A 25,948-nucleotide genomic window follows, 5' to 3' on the forward strand; every position below is an offset into this window, starting at 1 on the left:
AGCAGCCGGTCGGCAAACCGGTGAGACCCCCGCTCTGCTCCGGGAGCCGTCTCCTTTTGTGCGCCTCCTGGCGCTGTCCACAGGAAGTGGGCGGTGCAGTGACAGTGGACCAGGCAAGCTGGGAGTTGTGGTCCGCTCCTCTCCGCGGCCACAACGTCAGGGACCCAGCAGTATCAAGGCAGCTCGGCGTCTGGACGGTGTCAGGTCACTGGGGCAGCGAGACCCCTCAGCAGCCGGTCGGCAAACAGGTGAGACCCCCGCTCTGCTCCGGGAGCCGTCTCCTTTTGTGCGCCTCCTGGCGCTGTCCACAGGAAGTGGGCGGTGCAGTGACAGTGGACCAGGCAAGCTGGGAGTTGTGGTCCGCTCCTCTCCGCGGCCACAACGTCAGGGACCCAGCAGTATCAAGGCAGCTCGGCGTCTGGACGGTGTCAGGTCACTGGGGCAGCGAGACCCCTCAGCAGCCGGTCGGCAAACAGGTGAGACCCCCCCTCCTGGGAGCAGAACCTGGTGCTGGTGTGGGAGAGAGTTTGTGCAGACATTAAGTCCAGGTCCCGTATGCCTCTGACTTTGTATGGTAGGTCGGCAATCTTGAAGATGGTGGTGCTTCCTAGGCTGCTTTACCAGCTACAGAATCACCCGTATCTGATCCCGCCCAGATGGTTCCGGATGGTGAATTCTATGCTTGGGCAATTTTTGTGGGAGGGGGGGAGGTGCAAGTGGCCTTGCGCACCTGTTTACTGTCCACATATTTTTGAGGGCTTGCGTCTGCGGACATTTTTTGTACTTCCAAGCCTCGCACCTACTAGTCCTTAATGAGTGGTGGTACGTTGACGGAGGGGACCCGGCTTACGCATTGGAGTGCTGGCTTATGGGGCTCCACACGCTTCACGCCATTTTGTACTCGGCGCCGCTGCGGTGTGATGCCGTAGGCCACACGGGTGGTATTCCTGATTTGGAGGCAGGCGTTGCGGCGCATGGGTTGGTGGAACACCCTGACCCAGGAGACCCCGCTTTGGCATAATGAGTCCCATCTGGCAGCGCTTCAGGGCTTCCGGGGTTGGGATTAATTTAATTTAATTGTCGGTTTATATAGCGCTAGAATCAACTCCCGGAGGAGTATCTCCGCGCTTCGACCGCTGGGGAACCCGTCCTGGCTCACCCTGAGAGATGGTCCCTAATGGGTATCTCTAAGGTGCGACCAAGCATCCCCGGCGGTCTGGGGGGCCGTTGTGAAGATGAGGCAAGCTAATGCCCAGAGTTGCCGAGTGTGGTCCCTGACTGGAGTAGGCACGAGGCGAGAATTATCGAGCCCGCTGACCCTGGTCCACGACCCTGCCGCGTCGGGAATCGAACCCTGGTCCCGGGCCGTCCTCTGCTTACGGGTCTGCCGCCTCTAACCAGTGAGCCACACCACTCCACATGATATTAGTGTTTCAACCCCGGGGGATGTTATGAGGGGCATGACGCTCAAGTCCTTCCAGGATTTGCAGTGGGAATTCCTTATGCCACTGTCGCAATTCTATCTGTATCTACAATTTCGCCACGCCCTGGCCCCCACTCATTGCTCCCCCACACTCCATAAGCTTCGGAGGGACTGAGAGGTAGATGTGGGCACATTGGAGGAGGAGGACTGGAGGGAGGCTCTGGCTGCCCCTCGGGGAGCAGCCATAGCGATGCGCCATCGCCTTGTCCAGTTTAAATATCTGCACAGAGTCCATTTACCTGGACACGACTGTGGCGGGCGGGGTTGATCTCCCCGGAATGTCTTCGATGTGAGCGGGAGGAGGGCACGTTCATACATACCATCTGGCACTGCCATTCCCTAGATGGTTTTTGGAGGGGGGTGTTTTCCTGCCTGTCGGAGGTCTTGAGGTGGGAGCTCCCGCGCACGCCATGGCTTACCCTGCTTCATGTTTTAGAAGGAATTGGGGGTAATATCTATAAACGGCACATAATACAACTGGGCTTCACATTGGCGAAGCGAGATATTGCCAAGGAGTGGAAGGCGCTGCGGGCCCCATCGGTGGCCGCTTGGAAGAATGGGTTGCACTTTTGTATGGGGCTATAACAGCCTATTTTTGTGGCCAGGGGATGCCCATGCAAGCATTACAAAGTATGGAAACGATGGGCAGATTATCGGGGTCTGTGGCTGAAGCCACCAGCTGTAGTAGAGACTCATCCTTTGGGGTGATATCTGGAGCGGGTTGGGCCGGTGTAGATGCTAGGTGGGAGGGGGGACCCGGGGAGATGTGTGTAGGAGAGTGGGGTCTGCAATCCTATGGTCACCCCAGATTTTTGCTTTTTGCTTCACTGGTTTACGACTTTCCCTGGCTGTGGGCCTGCTAATCAGACCCACAGCCTAGCTGTTCTCTCTCTAAATTGACATCCATGTACTTCAGGTGCATTTACCAATTGGTACTGGGCCACCTTATCAGTCCCTGTACAGTGTACCTTAGGTACCCAGGGCATAGGTGTACCAAGGGCCTACCAGGGGCTGAAGCATGTATTATGCCACCCCTGGCTGGCCATCTAAACTGACACAACTGGCTGCTAAGACAGCTGGGGCAAGGTGGTGTAATCACCCTTTGCTATAGATATAGTTACCTATATCTAACCCCAAAATGGACACATATATTCCTATCAGTCACTCCTATGGCAGGCCTTATCAATCCTGAAGGCAGAGTGCTTGGAATTATGTGATATGGTGCTCTGGCATGAGCTGAGCCCGTCTGCAGCTTGCGGAACCAAGTCCTAATAGCTGTTCCATGATAACGCTATACCATATACTCTTATGTGCATTATAATCCTCGCGGTTGAATGCTAACTCTGGTATAACATTATCAAAACATGTCGAGTAAGGTGTCATACGAATTGGAATACTACCCCCTCGCCAATTCTGGCGACGGGGGTAGCATTCCACCCTTCTAGAGGGACACGACATGAATGTAACTGCGAACCCCGGTTAAAGTTAACTCGAGCCTTGGCATCACAAAATGGATGCTGCCACCACAGACACAAGTCTGACCTGCTGCTGCTGGGAGTCCTTCCAGCGAGGGAGGCTTGGACAAAGGGTTTCCTGCCTTGGGAGGTGCTAGCACCACCCCAGACAGGATTTTGTGTATTGGGTAGGACAGGCCTGAAAGGAATGAGACATGCCTGGGGCACACAAGGTGTCCTGTGCATACACCGGTTCAAACCAGTTGCTGGGGCATCCCTGCCCCAGCTCTGGCGCGAAACCGGACAAAGGATAGGGGGTGTAACCACCCCCCTTCCTGGTCCCACCCATAGGAGGGACCTAATCGTAGTACAGCCCCCTTTAGCAGGATAAAGGTAGGAGCTGGTCCCATTCCAAATTAGATTAATCCTGAACTGAAACTCTACAAGACTTTCTACAACAGAAGACTGAAGAAATCTCCCTTGTGGGCAAGGAGTGTCCACCCTGCAACTGCAGGCACCATCAAGCGTCCAGCGGCTTCACTTTGTCGTCTTCCCTCGAGGATCCAGACTTCAGAGCCCAACGAGACCCGGATTCCCAGACCTCTCCGACCTCAACTCACATCTGCAGCACAGCTTAGATCCGTGGGTGCGACGAGACACGTGGGACCCGCCATCTTGGAGAAACTGCACTTCGCTTCCAGCACGACTTCTGAGGTAAAATCGACCAAGTGCTTTGGGGATTGAGAAGCCCCAGCCCCGAGCAGCCCCTCCACCGAAGATCAGCCCTCCAGCATCCACGAGATCTGCGTGGGGCCCTTCTGCCTGTTTGCTGCTCGACGCTTTGTCTGGTCACTTGCCGTCTGGCTAGTGACCTCCTAGACGACGAACTTTGAAAACAACACTGCTGGTCTGGTTGCTCCAGACTGGCCCATGCTCCCTTCCAAAAGAGGAGCACCCTGGACCCTCCTGGTCCACTCCAGACGCTGTTTCCACTCACCGCGTGGGTTGCCTTTGCCAAGGCCTGTTGATTCCAAATCCGGATCCGACACCGCCGACAGCGAGAGCCTGCATGGGACAGCTCGTGCCTCCATCCTGGTCGTCGAAGACACCTCCTGGTCCACGTGGCTGCAGAGACAAGCGTCCACTCTTCACCTGATCGCGACGACGACATCTGGTTCCCTCCTGGTTCCACTCCAGTCACTGGCTAGTGACTTTGAACTTTGTCCCCTCTGCTTTCAGGTTTTCAGCATCTCTGATCCACCCTTGGATCACACCGGACATCTTCCTCCTGGTCGCCTGCAGCATCTTTTCTTTCAGGCTCCATAGACTTCGCACCTATGCACCCGCAACCCGTGGGTGAGGTAACAAGAGCACTTCGGTGCTCAAGGGTAGCTTGACTCTCCTAGTGTCCAGATTCACAGTCGTTTTAGTCCTAACTAGTCAGGATTGTCCGTACTCACCTTTTTCTTGAACTGTACTGTCCGTAGACGTTGTTACGCATCTCGCGTGTGAGTTCACACTCTGCACACGCGTCCCGTGGGCCTCCTATTACTTACCTAAGGTTAGGATAGTGTAGTCCCAGCGATCCTACAGCCTCTGGACAGCTCAATCCTTCTATCGATTTCCTTATACCATTTACTTAGTATATGGTTTGCCGTGCCCCTAGGGCACCATTGTAACTTTGTGCAACTTATCGTATTTTTCCTAAGAGATTGTCATGTGCTTAGCCCTCTGATCTCATAAAGAGTTCAGAGGTGTTTGTTATTAATAAATATATTGTTTATTTTCATAACAACCTGTGTGGTGTCCTTTCATCCGGTATTCAAGGGGTTATATTGTGGTAAAACAGCTGGCTTCACATGCCAAAAGAGTTTAGCCTAAGACTGCTTTGTCCATGCTACCATTAGGATAGCTGGTCTATAAGGTTGACTTACAACCAATCACCATAAGGGTTGTTTGGACTGATACAAGGTGGTCACTAGAACTAGTGAGCATCATATATCAGGCCAACTTCTCACAATGTGTGCCATCATGATTGGACTCTCGGATTCTGTATAAAGGCTGTGGACAGGACTATATGGACTATGTGCGACTTCTGGGGAGGGGCGAGTGGGGGAGTTGGGGGAGGGGGGTTTGGTACTATATTATATGCGTTTGTTATGCATCTACATATCACTCACAAAAGTCAATTGCTTTCATTGTTATGTATGGCTTGATTCGGCAGTGGCCTTTGGTGTGCAGAGCCCTGCAATGTTTGCGCAATCTGACAATTAAAATATGTTTAAAAAAATAACCTATCTGAAATTAACTATTAAAACACAGTTAAAGTGCAGTTATGGTTGTGAAATAAAAAACAAAAATTCTTACTTATGTTTAGATCCACAAACCATAGCGCTCACACCTTCCATGCAAAGCACAACTCTCAGATCAAATATAATGCTTAGGTTGTCACAATATTTATAGCAATAAATAACAGGAATTCACATCTTAAAAAATATCAGTACATATACTCATCACAAATCTAATTAATACCTGCATTACCATTAGGACTACTTCTCCGTACTTAAAACACAGTACAATTGTAATTTTGCATGTCATCTAATAATACTAACTTTGGAATACCGAGCTGCCCCAGCCAGTGTGTGATTAGCTGGATCATAGTCATGAAAATATCTAAATGTGCATGGTGTAGTACTCTTATATGATGTCGTCAGTAGATTGCCTGTAGTACTTGTTTAGAGTATGTCTATGCTTAACATGTATTCTTTTGCAAACTTTTCTTCTTCTGTAGAGTTTATAGTAAGTATTGTTTCAGAAGATGACACCATCATTAAGAACATAGGCTCAGGCAGCATTTCCATGAAATTGTGGAAAGGGCAAAGTAATGGAAGCCGCCCACCTGTTGATAGTGTGAGTAAATTCAAATATTATTGATTTTTAGATCACAAAAAGGCAAATGTTCCCTTTACTCTACATATACAGTTTGATTTTAAAATGTTCAAACCTTTCCTTGGATTATAAATAATTATTTTTCAACACAATTACATCTGATTTTATGTTTATTACTTGCTTATTTCGTTCTTTCTTCCCACTATTAAGTATGTTTCTCAAATAATACTTCTTCCTGTTGATGTCTCATCCGCTGGAATATCCCTGGACATTACTAGCTTGCCTTAGTTAGTAATAGATATTTTTTCTTATAGAATCCCATTCATTTGCCTAATAGCATTCACAATACCAAATTCATTTCAATGTAGGACCTCCTCCCCCTCTTGAAAAGAATGTCTCATAGGATGTGCTAGATATTGCCATCCCTGCTTTGTCATAGAAAAGTCTGTCCATAAAGTCTAAATGTTGGTACACAAACAACCTCCTCCAGGTAAAACACAAATACCGGGTTCTTGAAAGGCAAGGGGTCAAATCTAAGTTTCCCTCCGATCATACAGCATAGAGAGTCCATTCAAGAGGTTATAAACTAGCTTGCATCAAAGCCAAAAAAGCATACTTCCAGTACTGCATCAATTATGCCAACACATGACTAGAAGATTATTCCAAATGTTTAAAGAGATGACTACAGTAAGACCTTTGTCCTCTCGCCCGACACCTTTCCCAGAAATTTGTGGCAATTTATTATTATTTTACACAAACAAAATCTACTTTAAGACAGAGCATCCCAACAATAGCTTGTCTGCCTAACAACCCACTGCCACATGCCTCTACCATCATATCAGACTTTACTCTGGCCTTTGACACTTCCATAACTGAAACATTTGCAACACCAAAAGTGTCAATCTAAGCTTTCCAGCTCTACTACTGCTTATCATGTGACTAAAATAATGCATGTCTTGCCAGTAGAACTTTTCCTCAGACCTTCAGTCATAACACTTTTTGCACCTGGCCTCAAAACACATTCCATAGGCCCTGAGAATAATGCAAACTATAGATCCATGTCTGGGGTTTCACTAATATAGTTGTATCCTGGCAACTCCCTTCTCATCTGGAAGGTAAAAACCTCCTAAGGGATTTCCATTCTGACATCAGACTCCAAAGAGAAACAGAAGCTACATTACAACAAATCATAGAAAAGATCCTTAACTGCATGGAAAAACCCTCTCCTTGCACTGCACTCTGATAACTCCTGGATCTGTCTACAGCATTCAACACCATGGCCACCGAAATTCTATTTGATTGTGTAACGTAGTAAACCAGTTACCAACACATATCAAGGGTGAATAATAAAAATACTGTATTCCAACACCTCTCCCAAACAAGATCTTCCAGGTAACTGCCTGTTATTCTTTAAACCACATTCTGAAACATCATTCTACATTCTCTCTGATATCATACTGCCTGCTGACATCTACGCAGCCAGGCCACAGTACACTATCACACTTCTCCTTCTTTTAACAAGCAATCAGATAGGCTAGAACAATTTACAGGCATTTGGAGCGTAGCACCCACCTGATTTACCTCCTTCTTGTAAATCTCTCTCACTAGGTCAAGCTTTCCTATCTGAGTCTTTTATCTTCTTTTTTGGTGTCCTTCAGCACTCGGCATTATACCCAAAACGCTCTCCAACATTGACAGGCACCCTGTCACCCAGATCCTCGAATCTTGTAATGTTGGTTGTCACATATATGCTTAAGACACTCAACTTTACCTTAACAGGCTGGGAATGCCAACAACCAATCCGTGCTATCGCTCTGCCTCTCTCATGTTCAGTACTGGATGCAGGAAAACTGCCTTTTCATGTATGGTGATAAAGCAGGTATCGTCCTCATGGGGATAGCTGCAGATTTTTGCCTGGCCTCAGTTCCTTAGCCCTTCTCCACAATACATATTGAAAGCTTGTAACCTTAGTGTTCTGTCAGACAGTGTTCTCTCCTTTGCTCTCCAGATTAAAGCTTTCACCAAGTCTCCCTTCCACACCTAAGCCAGCTGGGAGCCATCCATCTCCTCCTCAACCTACTTCTAAAAATAGCTGTTGTGATCTCCTACCTGGGATACTGTAGCCATTCAAAAAACCCTTGCAGAATCACGGCCCTGCATTCCAATCGCACAGCTCAAAAACGGTCTTTACAAACTACGTTTCAAACTTGTTATTTATTCCATGTATTCCAAAAGTTTATCGCATTTCTCTTGATAATTCACAATGAGACAAATTTTCAAATGAGGCGGTTGTGCCGATCCGGGCCTCTTATCACATCACGAGGGACTTAAACTTTATGTTAAGCAGCTGTAGATATAAAATATCCCAATGCATTTCGGGCTTCTATTTTTTAGCCCTTCGTCAGGGGTAGCTGTTGAAATTAAAATAAACCTCCATTAGTCCATGATCTAATATCACAATGTTCACACAAACATGCTTTACAGTCAATAATTAGTTTATCACTCAACTACATGCTGTAAATAAAACACAACCTTCTTATTCGTGTAAAAATAACTAAAACTAAACAATTCACTTTCCTGGTGTAGCGGCCTCATGGAGTTCCTACTGCCCGCGGTAACCTCCCCCACATCCATCCTCGTTGTTAAACCTACCATTTAAACCGCAGTGCTGCATAAAAACTTCACAACCTCTTGTTACCTACATAAATTATACGTTCCCGCTTCGCGACTACACCCCTTGCAATGATTGTGTGCAATAGAACCGCACCCTATAGCACTTCAAACCTAAAGCTGTACCCTGCCCAAGTTTTAATCTTTCCTACATACCTGCTCATTATTCATAGATGCTCACAGCCGTTCTCACACGGCTCCTCTCCATGACCATGACGAATCATAAACCTCCAAGCTCTTTCCTCCTTCCCATACTCGCAATTTAAACTCATCCTCTCACATTTTCCTCCAATCGTGAAAGCCTTCCCTCACCGTTCTGATTCTAGCAACTCCCTCCAAGGTAACTGCTCTTTGCAACCATTGGCCCTTCCCTATCTGAAAAATAACGTTCTACGGACTACCTGTCCCATAAACCCTTTGTAAAAAGTGAAAAAATAATAAAACACAGCGACTAATGAACCCCCTCTACCCCAAAATATAAATAAATGTAGGCGGAACAATACTAAGACACCCACCAGTGCCAACTGGTTCGTGTGTACAAGCAAACCTAGAATGTATAACAACATTTTTTTAATATTACACACGTGTTTCGAGGCGAGGCACGTTCCCAATCGGCACGCAAGCATGAGAACACGTATAACTTCGAAAAAGATTGATGAATAAATAGGTGTGCATCTGCTACATTTTTGACATTTGCATACTGTAGCCATTGCCAAACTCCTAAAGGTTCAAAATCACAGAGTCTTCATCTGTTAGTCTTGAACCACTGCGAAGCCATCACCCTCTCTCCCTAAAAAATCCTCCACTGGCAGCATTTAAGGGAGAGATTAAACTTTCTACTTCTAAACCCATCTTTTCATTAAGGTTATTAGAGCCTCTAACAATCACAAAAAGATCCCTGTACCAAGGACAATGGTTAGCATGCGTCTAATCGACATGAGTGTACACCAATCTGGATATTTTACTATATAATTCCAGATACACCCCCTCTCTCTTCACGGTGAGGTGTGTATTCTCTAATGTCTTGTTGTCCACAACAAACCAATGTTTGTTTCTAAAAACCTGGAGTTTCAGGGTGGCATTCAACTCAACACGTCCAATGATGTCTGCCCCCGTAAGACAGTACATCCACCCACAATTAGAAAGATGAAAAAATGTGTGGTGGAAAGGAAGGCACCTCACGGGCGAACAACCCTCGGGGAACTTGGCAGATGTTACCAATTCTATGCCCCTTTCTCATCATTGGTTACCATTCCACTTCCAAAAAGAAAATAATGTACAAAACAAAGGAAATGTACAAAACAAAACAAAAGGTGCGTGCAAAAAAGTGCTAGACAAGAAGCTAAATGAATAGCTCCCTAGTGTGACCAACATACAAGAGTGATAAAATCATCAGACACACTCATTATTTAACTTTATTATTAGTACTAGTGTGTACTGGTGAGTTAAAACGGCTGATAGCTTAATATCGCATACCACTACCTGCCCCATTGCTTTTGGCAGATTCATCAGGGTATTAACACTCGGTCACCGCACCAATATTGGACATCGTTTTAGGACACTGTTGAGTTGAAAAACACACCCATTAAAAACCACAACTAGACCAATCTCGGTACCTTAATCTATGAAATGTTGGTATCAATATACAAATCATTACCCACAATCAGCCAAGTCCTCTCATACCAGCTGATCAGGCACACTTCCGCCCTATTGTTGATTGAAGCATCAATCTGTAAGCAAAAGGTCTGTAGTTAGAGCTATCAACTATGTTCTACATCGCTGTATAGAATGTAAAATTACACCAAAACATATTCCTTCCTTATATGTTAACAGGATCACACTCTGCCCTCATATAAGACAACTATCTTACACTTCTAACACAAGGATGGGAACCCGATGTGCATGAGCCCACAGCCACCCTGATGAAGATGTTAGTAAATGGAGACTGAATCACCAGCTCGCTCCCCGACTCGATAGTTTTCCCGCCTGTTACCTTATGTCTCGACGCCTGTTAACATTATCGGGCAAGTATTACTTATGCCGCTACCCAATCTCCTCACCGTACACGTGTGGAACAAGGACCTTGTATCATCCCAGGAACGCCGCGTACTGCCTGCCGGCGTTATTTAACTGTCTGTTGATTTTGACACGCCCGAGAATGTCCGGTCACATGGTGTAGGGGGCATGCTCAGAAAGGTTTATTCGTGTGTAGGAAAGGCGGGCGCCATCTTAGAGTGGGGTCAGGAGACGTTTTCAAGCTAATTTATTTTAGTGGGAATGCCCATGAAGCCGCAAAAAAAGGGGTCCACAAATTAATTAATATGCAGACAAGTGCACCTTAAACCACCTTGAAAACTACCATTTCATGATAGTCTAACTGCTCACATCGGTTTTATGGCATCGGTTTAAACATCACGATATCCACAACTGCCCAAACTACAATATTACATATATATTACCACATATATAGAGTTAACATAAAAGGGGGACAAATGGGGCCGGTTGTTTAAAAACTGACTGTATTCAGAGATTGCCAGAACTTATTTTGTTATCTCTGAGTGAAAGGCACTGTCAAAACTTTATCGACTAAGTGTTACAATGACAATGGGTTTGGCCCTGCGTGTACAACCTAGGCCAAGTACAACCAAGGAGTTAACGCTAGGGTCAGTATATTCAGAGATTGCCAGAACTTATTTTGGTACCTCTGAGTAAGAGGCACTGTCAAAACTTTATTGACTAAGTGTTGCACTGACAATGTGTGTCCTGAATACGCGGGATTATGACATAGAGATACAGCGTCTGTTGAATGTGCGTACTAACTATAGACCTCTCAACAGGGATCCGGTTGAGGGCCTGTTGCAAACCATTCGTGAAATGGTTAATAGAGCTAAGACCAACAAATGGATCTCAGTCAAAGAAGCGGAATTCCTTGTGAATGACACCCCCAGGACCCCAGCATTCTATATCTTACACAAGATACACAAGCCCACCCGCCCACCGCCCGGCAGACCCATAGTGTCGGGCATACAATCAGTACTAGAGCCTCTCTCCCAATACGCGGAATACTTCCTCCGCGAATCTGTGGTGAACCAACACTCCTTTATTAAGGATACCACCGATGTTCTTAACATCTTGGAGAATATCCCATATAATTCCTGTACTCAGTTCCTCGTGACGATCGATATCGAGTCTGTACACGAGTATTCCCCAGGACGCTACGCTGGTGGCAGCAGCGCGCGCACTGGGGGACCTCGAATAGTTCTATGATGCTCCACAATCATTCGTCATGGAATGTGTTGAGTTGGCTCTCACCCGAAATTATTTTGGGTATAAGGACCAACTCTACCTGCAAACCTCTGGAACATCAATGGGGGCCACTATGGCCCCCAGCCTGGCATGTATATACGTAGGCCAATTTGAGGAGCACATCGTCTATCCTGATACCAACCCCTTCCAGGGGCAGATTAGCCTCTGGAAGAGATATATAGACTATGTGCTCTGCATTTGGACAGGTTCTGAGGAATCACTATTGGAGTTTTTGACCTGGCTGAACTCACAAGATCAGAGTTTGAAATTTACTTGGTCATATAGCCACACCACAGCTGTATATTTGGACCTTGAAATTGAGTCATGCGTGGAGGGTGGCCTGAGCACTCGGGTCCACCAGAAACTCACTGACAGAAATTCCCTCCTGATGTACGAGTCATATCACCCCAGAGCCCTCCGTGACAATCTTCCGGTGGGCCAATTTATGAGGTATCGGAGGAATTGTTCAACTACAAGTGCTTTCTTGGAACAGTCTTCTGACCTGACCAAGAAACTTGAGCAGCGCAGTTATCCCCGCAAGGTGGTCAAGAATGCGAGAAAGAGGGCACTCAATACACCTCGAGTGTCCTGCTTGAACACACCAATAAAGAAAGAAAAGACTGTCTTCCAGTAGTGATGACATTCGACCCAATGGCAACAAAAATTAGACAGTCTATCAGAAAACATTGGAACCTATTATCCAATAAAGACTTCTCCATGCCGCCCCCGAGATTTGCCTTTAAACGGTCAGGCAATCTAAAGGACAGGCTTGTCCATACTCGTGACCACTTGCCCCAGAGGAATGACTCCACGACTGTACCTAATGGGCACTATCCGTGTGGGATGTGGTCGATCTGCCCACTAACGAAGAAAAGTAGTAGTGTGATTTTGACAACAGGAAAAGAATGGTTTCTAAACCACTTTAGCAATTGTAACACCGCTAATGTGGTTTACAGGCTATTGTGCAGCTGTGGTCTCCAATATATTGGCCTGACTACAAGGAAAATTAAAGTGCACATACAAGAACACCTAAGTACAATCAAGTCAGGTAAACTCACTACTAAACTTGTTCAGCACTGTTACCAGGAAAAACATGGTTTTACTTGGACTGTGCTTGAAACAGTGAAGGGCAATCCGAAGAACGTGGAGGCAGTGTTACTGAACAAGGAAGCGAGATGGATTTACAGAGAACACAGTGACACACAGGGCTTGAACGAGATTATTGAGTGGAATAGAGTTAAATGAATTCCCTCGGGACACATGGTCTCATAGAAGTAATACATGTTCCGTTAGTACCGGTGCTCCTACTGTTCACTATATGGTTAAAAAAGTTTTTTGGGGGGGTCATAACTCAGTTAACTTACCCTAGTGCTAACGCCTTGGTTGCACTTGGCCTGGGTTGAATACGCAGGGCCACACACATTGTCATTGTAACACTTAGTCGATAAAGTTTTGACAGTGCCTTTCACTCAGAGATAACAAAATAAGTTCTGGCAATCTCTGAATATACTGACCCTAGTGTTAACGCCTTGGTTGTACTTGGCCTAGGTTGTCCACGCAGGGCCACACCCATTGTCATTGTAACACTTAGTCGATAAAGTTTTGACAGTGCCTTTCACTCAGAGATAACAAAATAAGTTCTGGCAATCTCTGAATACAGTCAGTTTTTAAACATCGGACCCATTTGTCCCCCTTTTATGTTATCTCTATATATGTGGTAATATATATGAAATATTGTAGGTTGGGCAGTTGTGGATATCGTGATGTTTAAACCGATGCCATAAAACCGATGTGAGCAGTTATACTATCATGAAATGGTAGTTTTCAAGGAGGTTTAAGGTGCACTTGTCTGCATATTAATTAATTTGTGGACCCCCTTTTTTTGCGGCTTCATGGGCATTCTCACTAAAATAAATTAGCTTGAAAACGTCTCCTGACCCCACTCTAAGATGGCGCCCGCCTTTCCTACACACGAATAAACCTTTCTGAGCATGCCCCCTACACCATGTGACCGGACATTCTCGGGCGTGTCAAAATCAACAGACAGTTAAATAACGCCGGCAGGCAGTACGCGGCGTTCCTGGGATGATACAAGGTCCTTGTTCCACACGTGTACGGTGAGGAGATTGGGTAGCGGCATAAGTAATACTTGCCCGATAATGTTAACAGGCGTCGAGACATAAGGTAACAGGCGGGAAAACTATCGAGTCGGGGAGCGAGCTGGTGATTCAGTCTCCATTTACTAACGTCTTCATCAGGGTGGCTGTGGGCTCATGCACATTGGGTTCCCATCCTTGTGTTAGAAGTGTAAGATAGTTGTCTTATATGAGGGCAGAGTGTGATCCTGTTAACATATAAGGAAGGAATATGTTTTGGTGTAATTTTACATTCTATACACCGATGTAGAACATAGTTGATAGCTCTAACTACAGACCTTTTACTTACAGATTGATGCTTCAACCTACAATAGGGCGGAAGTGTGCCTGATCAGCTGGTATGAGAGGACTTGGCTGATTGTGGGTAATGATTCGTATATTGATACCATCATTTCATAGATTAAGGTACCGAGATTGGTCTAGTTGTGGTTTTTATTGGGTGTGTTTTTCAACTCAACAGTGTCCTAAAACGATGTCCAATATTGGTGCGGTGACCGAGTGTTAATACGCTGATGAATCTGCCAAAAGCAATGGGGCAGTGAAACATGTCGGTGTCAGGTAGTGGTATGCGATATTAAGCTCCCAGCCATTTTAACTCACCAGTACACACTAGTACTAATAATAAAGTTAAATAATGAGTGTCTGATGATTTTATCACTCTTGAATGTTGGTCACACTAGGGAGCTATTCATTTAGCTTCTTGTCTAGCACTTTTTTGCACGCACCTTTTGTTTTGTTTTGTACATTTCCTTTGTTTTGTACATTATTTTCTTTTTGGAAGTGGAATGGTAACCAATGATGAGAAAGGGGCATAGAATTGGTAACATCTGCCAAGTTCCCCGAGGGTTGATCGCCCGTGAGGTGCCTTCCTTTCCACCACACATTTTTTCATCTTTCTAATTGTGGGTGGATGTACTGTCTTACGGGGGCAGACATCATTGGACGTGTTGAGTTGAATGCCACCCTGAAACTCCAGGTTTTTAGAAACAAACATTGTTTAGTTGTGGACAGCAAGACATTAGAGAATACACACCTCACCGTGAAGAGAGAGGGGGTGTATCTGGAATTATATAGTAAAATATCCAGATTGGTGTACACTCATGTCGATTAGACGCATGCTAACCATTGTCCTTGGTACAGGGATCTTTTTGTGATTGTTTGACTTGAGTGGAGGGCAATCCCTTCTGTACCTTCTTTTTCCCTCTTGACTCCTTTGTGTTATTGCATGTGATGTACGGCGGCTGAGCCGTGAGAATCCGTTTTTAAAGGTTTTGAGGAGTTTCTACACTATTAAAAAAAAATTGCTGGACCAATCTCTCCTTTTTCACTTTTCAATTTAAATAGTTTAGGTGAACCATTTGTGGAGGTTCAAGGATCTTGGACAATTGTGTGTTCTGATCTCAATAAGTAGGTTTTCCAGATGGACAAGAACTGCCTGGCATTTACGGACGAGCAGATATCAGCGATCCTGTCAGGTCCGCCATTGTTTTCAGGTGCCCCCTTACGAGGAACCACCTCAGCTAGGGAGGAATGGGAAAAGTTGTCAACGCTAAAAAAAAAAAAGTATGAATAGCACTACATGGTGCGTTGATGACTGAGTATTATACGGCAGGAGTAGCCCCCCTAAGTCTTCTGGTCAGGATTGAGCCACGTATATTCTTGGATGATAACAAATTTCGCTTAGATTGGAGTTTCATCGCCAACAAGTGCACCAGGGATTGGCTCATCCTTATTATTAGTACTGCCCAACGACTAAGCGAGGAACTCTTGAAAGAGATCCTTGAGCTGGAAGAAAATATAGCTAAAGATACCACTCTCGTGGACAGTAAGGAGCACCTTCAGAGAATACAGGACAATCTCACAGATTATAAAAACTACATGGTTAACCAAAAGATTAAGGGGCTGACTAGAAACTTGGAAAGGTACACACATGAGTGGGCCTTCCCTTATGTGAAGGAGGAATATTATCAACAAGTACCTGAACAGCCCAGTGCAGGGACTAGGCAGAGAGGGAGGGGAGGTAGAAGACAGTCCAGGCGTACACCTAACAACTGGACGTTTGAAAATACATCGAGCGAGGAAGAAGAAGAACCCCAGCAGACCAACAGGGTGAGGTTCAATCAACAGAACCGCCAGAACGAAGATTTGGGCACTTTGTTACGCTCTTTTTAGGACAGGGTCCGAGAACCAACCACAACAGGGGAAGGGGAGCTGCAGGAAGAGGCAGAGGGAGAGGCAATCCAACACCCCAATGGCAGACTTACTCACCCAGGGTGACCCGCAGTCGGGGTCGCACCGAGAACTAAATGAGAGTATTGTTGTGAACCTGTCTGATCACACTCTAACACCCAGTGAGGAAAGAGTTCTTAATAAGGGATTGGGATTTGTCCCGACGCCTAAACATGATTCATTCAAGTGTCGTATAGAATTTCATGCAACAATGCGCAAAATTAAGCTTAAGAACTTTTTCGCACAAAAAGATAAAGACACTGATCATTTTCGAGGCACTAACTTGAGAAAACCCTCCACGTTCTGCCCCCCATCTACTGCTATTGGTCCAGAAGTGACAGTGTTTGAGGAGAAAGTCCTCCATGATATCGTGAGTTTAGAGAAATCCCAGGAACGTTCTAACTATACCAACATGACTAGAGATGATTGGGAGGCAGTTAAAGGACTTGAACAGAACACTTCGTTGACCATTAAGTCAGCGGATAAAGGGGGCGCGGTTGTGGTCCTGAATACGCGGGATTATGACATAGAGATACAGCGTCTGTTGAATATGCGTACTAACTATAGACCTCTCAACAGGGATCCGGTTGAGGGCCGGTTGCAAACCATTCGTGAAATGGTTAATAGAGCTAAGACCAACAAATGGATCTCAGTCAAAGAAGCGGAATTCCTTGTTAATGACACCCCCAGGACCCCAGCATTTTATACCTTACCCTAGATACACAAGCCCTCCGCCCGGCAGACCCATAGTGTCGGGCATACAATCAGTACTAGAGCCTCTCTCCCAATACGCAGACTACTTCCTCCGCGAATCTGTGGTGAACCAACACTCCTTTATTAAGGATACCACCAATGTTCTTAACATCTTGGAGAATATCCCATATAATTCCTGTACTCAGTTCCTCGTGACGATCGATATCGAGTCTTTGTACAGGAGTATTCCCCAGGACGCTACGCTGGTGGCAGCAGCGCGCGCACTGGGGGACCTCGAATGGTTCTATGATGCTCCACAATCATTCGTCATGGAATGTGTTGAGTTGGCTCTCACCCGAAATTATTTTGGGTATTAGGACCAACTCTACCTGCAAACCTCTGGAACATCAATGGGGGCCACTATGGCCCCCAGCCTGGCATGTATATACGTAGGCCAATTTGAGGAGCACATCGTCTATCCTGATACCAACCCCTTCCAGGGGCAAATTTGCCTCTGGAAGAGATATATAGACAATGTGCGCTGCATTTGGACAGGTTCTGAGGAATCTCTATTGGAGTTTTTGACCTGGCTGAACTCACAAGATCAGAGTTTGAAATTTACTTGGTCATATAGCCACACCACAGCTGTATATTTGGACCTTGAAATTGAGTCATGCGTGGAGGGTGGCCTGAGCACTCTGGTCCACCAGAAACTCACTGACAGAAATTCCCTCCTGATGTACGAGTCATATCACCCCAGAGCCCTCCGTGACAATCTTCCGGTGGGCCAATTTCTGAGGTATCGGAGGAATTGTTCAACTACAAGTGCTTTCTTGGAACAGTCTTCTGACCTGACCAAGAAACTTGAGCAGCGCAGTTATCCCCGCAAGGTGGTCAGGAATGCGAGAAAGAGGGCACTCAATACACCTCGGAGTGTCCTGCTTGAACACACCAATAAAGAAAGAAAAGACTGTCTTCCAGTAGTGATGACATTCGACCCAATGGAAACAAAAATTAGACAGTCTATCAGAAAACATTGGAACCTATTATCCAATAAAGACTTCTCCATGCCGCCCCCGAGATTTGCCTTTAAACGGTTAGGCAATCTAAAGGACAGGCTTGTCCATACTCGTTGTAAGTGCAACACTTAGTCAATAAAGTTTTGACAGTGCCTCTTACTCAGAGGTACCAAAATAAGTTCTGGCAATCTCTGAATATACTGACCCTAGTGTTAACACCTTGGTTGTACTTGGCCTAGGTTGTACACGCAGGGCCACACCCGTTGTCATTGTAACACTTAGTCGATAAGGTTTTGACAGTGCCTTTCACTCAGAGATAACAAAATAAGTTCTGGCAATCTCTGAATACAGTCAGTTTTTAAACAACCGGCCCTATTTGTCCCCCTTTTATGTTATCTCTATATATGTGGTAATATATATGAAAATTTGTAGGTTGGGCAGTTGTGGATATCGTGATGTTTAAACCGATGCCATAAAACCGATGTGAGCAGTTATACTATCATGAAATTGTAGTTTTCAAGGTGGTTTAAGGTGCACTTGTCTGCATAATAATTAATTTGTGGACCCCCTTTTTTTGCGGCTTCATGGGCATTCTCACTAAAATAAATTAGCTTGAAAACGTCTCCTGACCCCACTCTAAGATGGCATCCGCCTTTCCTACACACGAATAAACCTTTCTGAGCATGCCCCTACACCATGTGACCGGACATTCTCGGGCGTGTCAAAATCAACAGACAGTTAAATAAAGCCGGCAGGCAGTACGCGGCGTTCCTGGGATGATACAAGGTCCTTGTTCCACACGTGTACGGTGAGGAGATTGGGTAGCGGCATAAGTAATATTTGCCCGATAATGTTAACAAGCGTCGAGACATAAGGTAACAGGCGGGAAAACTATCGAGTCGGGGAGCGAGCTGGTGATTCAGTCTCCATTTACTAACGTCTTCATCAGGGTGGCTGTGGGCTCATGCACATCGGGTTCCCATCCTTGTGTTACAAGTGTAAGATAGTTGTCTTATATGAGGGCAGAGTGGGATCCTGTTAACATATAAGGAAGGAATATGTTTTGGTGTAATTTTACATTCTATACACCGATGTAGAACATAGTTGATAGCTCTAACTACAGACCTTTTACTTACAGATTGATGCTTCAATCTACAATAGGGCGGAAGTGTGCCTGATCAGCTGGTATGAGAGGACTTGGCTGATTGTGGGTAATGATTTGTATATTGATACCAACATTTCATAGATTAAGGTACCGAGATTGGTCTAGTTGTGGTTTTTAATGGGTGTGTTTTTCAACTCAACAGTGTCCTAAAACGATGTCCAATAATGCTGCGGTGACCGAGTGTTAATACCCTGATGAATCTGCCAAAAGCAATGGGGCAGTGAAACATGTTGGTGTCAGGTAGTGGTATGCGATATTAAGCTATCAGCCGTTTTAACTCACCAGTACACACTAGTACTAATAATAAAGTTAAATAATGAGTGTGTCTGATAATTTTATCACTCTTGTATGTTGGTCACACTAGGGAGCTATTCATTTAGCTTCTTGTCTAGCACTTTTTTGCACGCACCTTTTGTTTTGTTTCGTACATTTCCTTTGTTTTGTACATTATTTTCTTTTTGGAAGTGGAATGGAAACCAATGATGAGAAAGGGGCATAGAATTGGTAACATCTGCCAAGTTCCCCGAGGGTTGTTGGCCCGTGAGGTGCCTTCCTTTCCACCACACATTTTTTCATCTTTCTAATTGTATGGGAGGATGTACTGTCTTACGGGGGCAGACATCATTGGACGTGTTAAGTTGAATGCCACCCTGAAACTCCAGGTTTTTAGAAACAAACATTGGTTTGTTGTGGACAGCAAGACATTAGAGAATACACACCTCACCGTGAAGAGAGAGGGGGTGTATCTGGACTTATATAGTAAAATATCCAGATTGGTGTACACTCATGTCGATTAGACGCATGCTAACCAGTGTCCTTGGTACAGGGATCTTTTTGTGATTGTTTGACTTGAGTGGAGGGCGATCCCTTCTGTGCCTTCTTTTTCCCTCTTGACTCCTTTGTGTTATTGTATTAGAGCCTCTAGCCAGCTGCCATCAATTGTCTCTTAACAGGAAGTGGTTGTGAGAAGTTGGCCTGGTATATGATGTTCACTATTCTAGTGAGCACCTTGCACCAGTCCAAACAACCCTTATGGTGATGGTTCTAAAGTCAACCTTATAGACCAGCTATCCTAGTGGTAGCATGGACAAAAGCAGTCTTAGGCTAAACTCAAGAGGGCATGTGAAGCCAGCTATTTTACCATATGCAATCCCCTTAATACCAAGTGAAAGGACACCACACAGTTTGTATATCAAAATATATATGTATTTATTTCTAACACAATCATCTGAACTCTTTGAGGTCAGAGGCACCAGCACAATACAAGATACTTAATTAAAATACAATAAGTTGCACAAAATACAGTAATGCCCATGGGGCACTTCGAACCATATACTAAAATAGTTGTATAAGAACCACGTCACGAACAAAGGAAAGGCCTAGGGGCTGGAGAATCGCTAGGGCTACACTGTTCTCCCAATGGATGGAGAGCAGGAGGCCCACGGGATGCGCGTGCAGTGTCTTTACACGCACGCAAGTTACCATAGAGTTATAATGGGAACGAAAGAAATGGAAACTACTTCTTTTAGGACACTTCCGGATGGACTAGGGAAAAGCTACTTGAAACTTGGACACTAGGATAGTCAATACCCACAGGAGTACCGAAATACTCGCGTTACCTCACCCACAGAAAGCGGGTGCATAGGTGTCAAAGTGTGTCTGGTTTTGTTGCTGATTCCTATGGAGCCTTGGAGAAAGATGCTGCAGGCGACCAGGAGAGAAGTGTCCGGGTGGATCCACGGGCGGATCAAAGATGAAGAGTACCTGAAAGCAGAGAGGACAGAGTCTGGGTCACTAGCCAGTGACCAGGATGGAACCAGGAAGGAACCAGGCGATGTCGCGAAGCCATCAGGTGATGTCGTGAAGCTTGTCTCTACAGCCACGTGGACCAGGAGGTGTCGACGACGACCAGGAGCTGGGCATGGACTGTCCCACGAAGGATCTCACTGTCGGCGGTGTCGGCTTTCGGATTGGAGTTAACAAGCCTTGGCAAAGGCAACCCACGCAGAAAAGATGGCTTCTTACTCAGACCAGCAAGGTCTGATGGGCTGCTCCTTTTCAGGGGACCAAGGGCCAGTCTGGAGCAACCAGACCAGTGTTGTATATCGAAGGTTTCGTCGTCACAGAGGCCACTAGCCAACGGGCAAGTGACCGGACAGATGCGTCGAGCAGGAAAATGCAGAAGGGCCCCCCGCAGAACTCGTGGAGTGTGGAGGGCTGATCTTCGGTGCAGTTGGTGCTCGGGGCTGGGGCTTCTCAATCCCCAATGCACAACTTCGAGGGTGCCTCAGAAGTTGCACAGAAAGCAATTCGCTGGCTTTCCAGGATGGCCGGTCCCACGTCTCGCGTCGCCTCCACGGGTCTCAGCTTTGCTGTGGCTGTGGATCGGGCTGAAGGAAGTCTGGAAGTCCGGGTCTTGTCAGGCTCTGTGCTCGGGCTCCGGCAGGAGCGTTGACAACGCAAACCGTTAATCGCTTGATGGTGCCTGCTAGTGCAGGGTGGTCACTCCTTGACCACAAGGGAGATTCTTCAGTCTTCTACGTCGAGTAGGATGTCGAAGGTCCAGAGTTTCGTATCAGTATTTCAGTCAGGATAAAATCTAAAGTCTTGGGACTCAGCTCCTACCTATATACCAAATGTAGGGGCTGGATTACCTGCTAGGTCCCTCCTATGGGTGGGACCCAGGAAGGGGGTGGTTACACCCCTTTCCCTTTGTCCAGTTTCGCGCCAGAGCTGGGGCTGGAGTGCCCCAGCACCGGTTTGAACTGGACTATGCATGGGACACCTTGTGTGCCCCAGGCAGTGTCTCATTTCATTCAGCCCTCCCTGCCCCAATACACTATGGCCTGTCTGGGGTGGTGCTAGCACCTCCCAAGACAGGAAACCTATTGTCCAAGCCTCCCTCGCTGGAAGGACTCCCAGCAGCAGGAGGTCAGACTTGTGTCTGTGGCAGCAGCATCCATTTTGTGATGCTGAGGCTCTGGTTAGCTTTAACCGGGATTAGTAGGAACAACATCTCTTCTCCCTCTAGAAGAGTGGAATGCTACCCCCGTCACCAGAACTGGCGAGGGGGTGATATTCCAAAGCGCATGACACCTTACACGACATGTTTTGATAAAGCCACACCAAAGATAGCATTTAACCGCGAGGTTCATAATGCACTTCAGAGTATATGGTATGGCTATATCATAGAACAGCTATAAGGACATGGTTCCGAAAGCTGCAGACAGGCTCAGCTCATGCTAGAGCACCATCTCACATAAAACCAAGCACTCTGCCTTCAGGATTGTTAAGGCCTGTCATAGGAGTTATATCTGAAAGAGACACGTTAGTATTAGATTCCTTACCTTAGAATATCCCCAGGCGTCAGACTGGATCCGGAAATTTTTCGCGTAGGAGTACCCTTGCGCGTCGGTTGGCGTCGTCTGCGGCTCCGCGTCCGTCTTGGGCGCCGTGATGACGTCGTCGGAGTACTTAGACGCCGCCTCCGCGTGCTGACGTCAGTCCTTCTTTTTTCCGCGCCAGCAAGCGCAGATCTGGAAAAAGCAGTAACCCTAGTCATTTTTTACTAACTTTTTTGATCGATTTTGATCGTTTCTCGAAGTCTTTCGACTCCGATAGGTGCCGTAGGGATGCCCGGCTTTAAGCACTGCGAGGATTGCGACCACATGATGTCAGTCACGGATCCTCACCACCTGTGTTTAACTTGTCTAGGTGTCGATCACGACGACAAGGCCTGCTCCGACTGCCGGGCCCTCTCTTCGAAAGCCAGGCGGGAGCGGTCCCGCAGGCGACTCGAACTCCGGCAGTCGGTCCCGCGCCGCGAGAGGTCTCGGTCCCATGGGAGGTCGAGGGACAGGTCGCGGGTTCGGAGCCACCACAGCTCCGAGAGTAGGCTGCACTCCTCCGGGTCGAAGTCGTCGTCAGGTAAGAAGCACAAGAAGTCCAAGCGGCGTCATCGCTCTTCGGACTCCCCCCGACGCTCGCGCGATGCGGCCGGGGGTTCGGGTGACACCACCCGCGCGGCTCCGTCGGAGTCGCGGGCGCCGCGTTCAGCCCCACACCCTTTGGTCCCTGGGCTCAACGCGACGCCGGAGGAGGTACAGCGCTTCCTCATGGCCATGAGGACACTCTCTCCTCCGACGGGCTCCGCGGCGCCTTCGGGCCCAGCGGACCCGTCTGGGACCCCTAGCGGGTCGGTGGCGGCCCCGACGCCGCCGACGCCTTCGGGCCCGGCGCCGCAGGTTCCCGTTATCCCGATGCCGCCGGCGCCGAGGGGTTCAGTTGTTCCGGCGCCGCAGGACGCCGCTGGACCTCCTTCGGGTTCTGGTTCGTCGCCGGTGGACCTTGTAGGACAGTAGGGTCTGCAATCCTATGATCACCCAGATTTTTGCTTTTTGCTTCACTGGTTTACGACTTTCCCTGGCTGTGGGCCTGCTAATCAGACCCACAGCCTAGCTGTTCTCTCTATTCCAAATTGTACCCAGGTACTGAATTGGCACTGGGCCCTCTCTTGAGTCCCTGTACCCAGGGCAGAGGTGCACCCAGAGGTCTCCCAGGGGCTGCAGCATGTATTATGCCACTCCTGGGCTGACTAACTAAACAGACACAACTGGCTGCTTGACAGCTGGGAGCAAGGTGGTGTAATCACCCTTTGCTTTAGATATAGTATACCTATATCTAAACCTAGAATGGGCACACAGATCTCCTATCAGTCACTGCTATGGCAGGCCTTAACAATCCTGGAGGCAGAGTGCTTGGAATCGTGTGAGATAGTGCTCTGGCATGAGCTGAGCCTGTCTGCGGCCTTCGGGATCTATCCCTTAGCCGTTTCCATGATAGCGTCAGACCATATACTCTTAAGTGCCTTATAATCCTCGCGGTTATGGTAACTTTGGTCTGACATTATCTAAACATGTCGTGTAAGGTGTCATACGCTTTGGAATACTACCCCCTCGCCAGTTCTGGCGACGGGGGTAGCATTCCACCCCTCTAGAGGGAGAAGACATGTTGGTAGCTGTAACCCCGGTTAAAGTTAAACACAGCCTCAGCTCCACAAAATGGATGCTGCCACCGAGACACCAGTCTGCCCTCCTGCTGCTGGGAGTCCTTCCAGCGAGGGAGGCCTGGACAAAGGGTTTCCTGTCAGGGGCGGTGCCAGCACCATCCCAGACAGGATTTTGTGTATCCCAGGTAGGCAGGGCTGAAAGGAAGGTGACTGCAAGTGGCACCCCGGTGCTCACTGTGCATATGCCGGCTCAAACCAGTTCCAGGGGCCCACCAGCCCCGGAGCTGGGGAGAGACCGGACAAAGGAAAGGGGTGTAACCACCCCCCTCCTGGTCCCACCCATGGGCAGGACCTAGTCGCGTGCCAGCCCCTTTTCTTAGGATAAAGGTAGGAGCAGGCCCCCTTCCCAAATTAGATAATTCTGAATCTTGACTACTTTCCACAAAAGAACTCTTGAACATTTCTGAAGACTCTCCCTTGTGGCTAAGGAGTAGCCACCCTGCACCAGCGGGCACCATCTAAGCGCATGCGGTTTGCTGTAAGTCCATCCTCCGGATCAAGACTGCCCAGCTCGACGAGACCCGGATTCCCTGCCATCTCTGACCTCTACCTGCATCATCAGCCCAGCTGAGATTCGTTGGTGTGACGAGACCCGAGGGACCGGCCATCTTCAGAACCTGCACGACGCTTATCCAGCACGACCGCCGAGGGATCCTCGAGTGAGTGCTTTGGGGTTTGAGAAGCCCTAACCCTGAGCAGCTCCAGCACCGAAGTCCAGCCTCCCAGCATCCACGAGATCTGCGTGGGGCCCTTCTGCTCTTTGCTGCTCACCGCGTTGCCCGGCTACTTGCCTGCTGGCTTGTGGCCCTCCTGACGACGAACCACGACACTTCCATAGCTGGTCTGGTTGCTCCAGACTGGCCCTAGCTCCCCTCCAACAGAGGAGCACCCCGGACCCTCCTGGTCCACTCCAGACGCCATCTTGAGTCCACCGCGTGGGCTTGCCTTTGCCAAGGCTTGTTGCTCCAATCCTGGTTTCAGCAGCGCCGACAGCAGATACCTTTGTGGGTCAGCTCGCCCCTCCATCCTGGTTGCCGACAACGCCTCCTGGTCCGAGAGACTGCAGAGCCCAGCGTCGCCCACTCACCTGGTCGAGGTGACTTCATCCGGTGCCATCCTGGTGCCCATCTGATCACTGGCTAGTGATCAAGAACTGAGTCCCCTCTGCTTTCAGGTCATCTTATACTCCGATCCAGGCTTGGATCCCATCGAACTTCATCACTGGTCGCCTGCCAGCAACTTCTTCTTTCAGGCTCCATTGACTGTAACGAGGATTCCCGACGTCTTTTGAACCCTATGCAGCCGCAGCCCCTGGGCTAGGTAACTCGAGCATTTCGGTGCTCCAACGTAGGTTCACTATCTAAGTGTCCAGATCCTTTTTCGTTTTCAGCCTAACTATTCGGATTCGTCCGATAACTGTCACTTTACGAAATCTAGCATTCATAGACTTTGTCCCGCATCCCGCGTGAGAGTGCACACTCTGCACCCGATCTCCCTAGGCCTCCTGCTCCTAACCTTAGGGTTCAGTAGTGTAGTCCTAGTGATCCTGAAGCCTCTGGATCTTGTTACTTACCTGCTAGTATTTCGCATTCCACTTTTGTAGTATATGGTTTTTCGTGCCCCTCGGGCATTTGTGTAAATTGTGCAACTTAAAGTGTTTTCTTAAGAGTTTTGTATTGTGCTTAGCTCCCTGACTCATAAAGAGTTCAGGGTAGTCTTGTTATAAATAAATATAGTTTATTTTCATAACAACTTGTGTGGTGTCCTTTCACTTGGTGTTCAAGGGATAAATGTGATGGTAAAACAGCTGGCTTAA

At 47.4% G+C, this 25,948-nt stretch overlaps 1 protein-coding gene across 1 annotated transcript in view; it reads left to right on the forward strand.

Annotated features, from left to right (window-relative positions):
- The window catches only part of SMCHD1 (structural maintenance of chromosomes flexible hinge domain containing 1), a 2,317,253-nt gene that overhangs the window by 1,421,905 nt on the left and 869,400 nt on the right, over window positions 1-25,948 (forward strand). Inside the window, exon 33 of the mRNA XM_078687460.1 lies at window positions 5,729-5,847. Within this exon, the coding sequence (XP_078543586.1) occupies window positions 5,729-5,847 (119 nt within the window). The remainder of the gene's footprint in view (window positions 1-5,728; window positions 5,848-25,948) is intronic.

Source organism: Lissotriton helveticus, chromosome 4_1, assembly GCF_964261635.1.
Source record: "Lissotriton helveticus chromosome 4_1, aLisHel1.1, whole genome shotgun sequence".
NCBI classification, from domain to species: domain Eukaryota; kingdom Metazoa; phylum Chordata; class Amphibia; order Caudata; family Salamandridae; genus Lissotriton; species Lissotriton helveticus.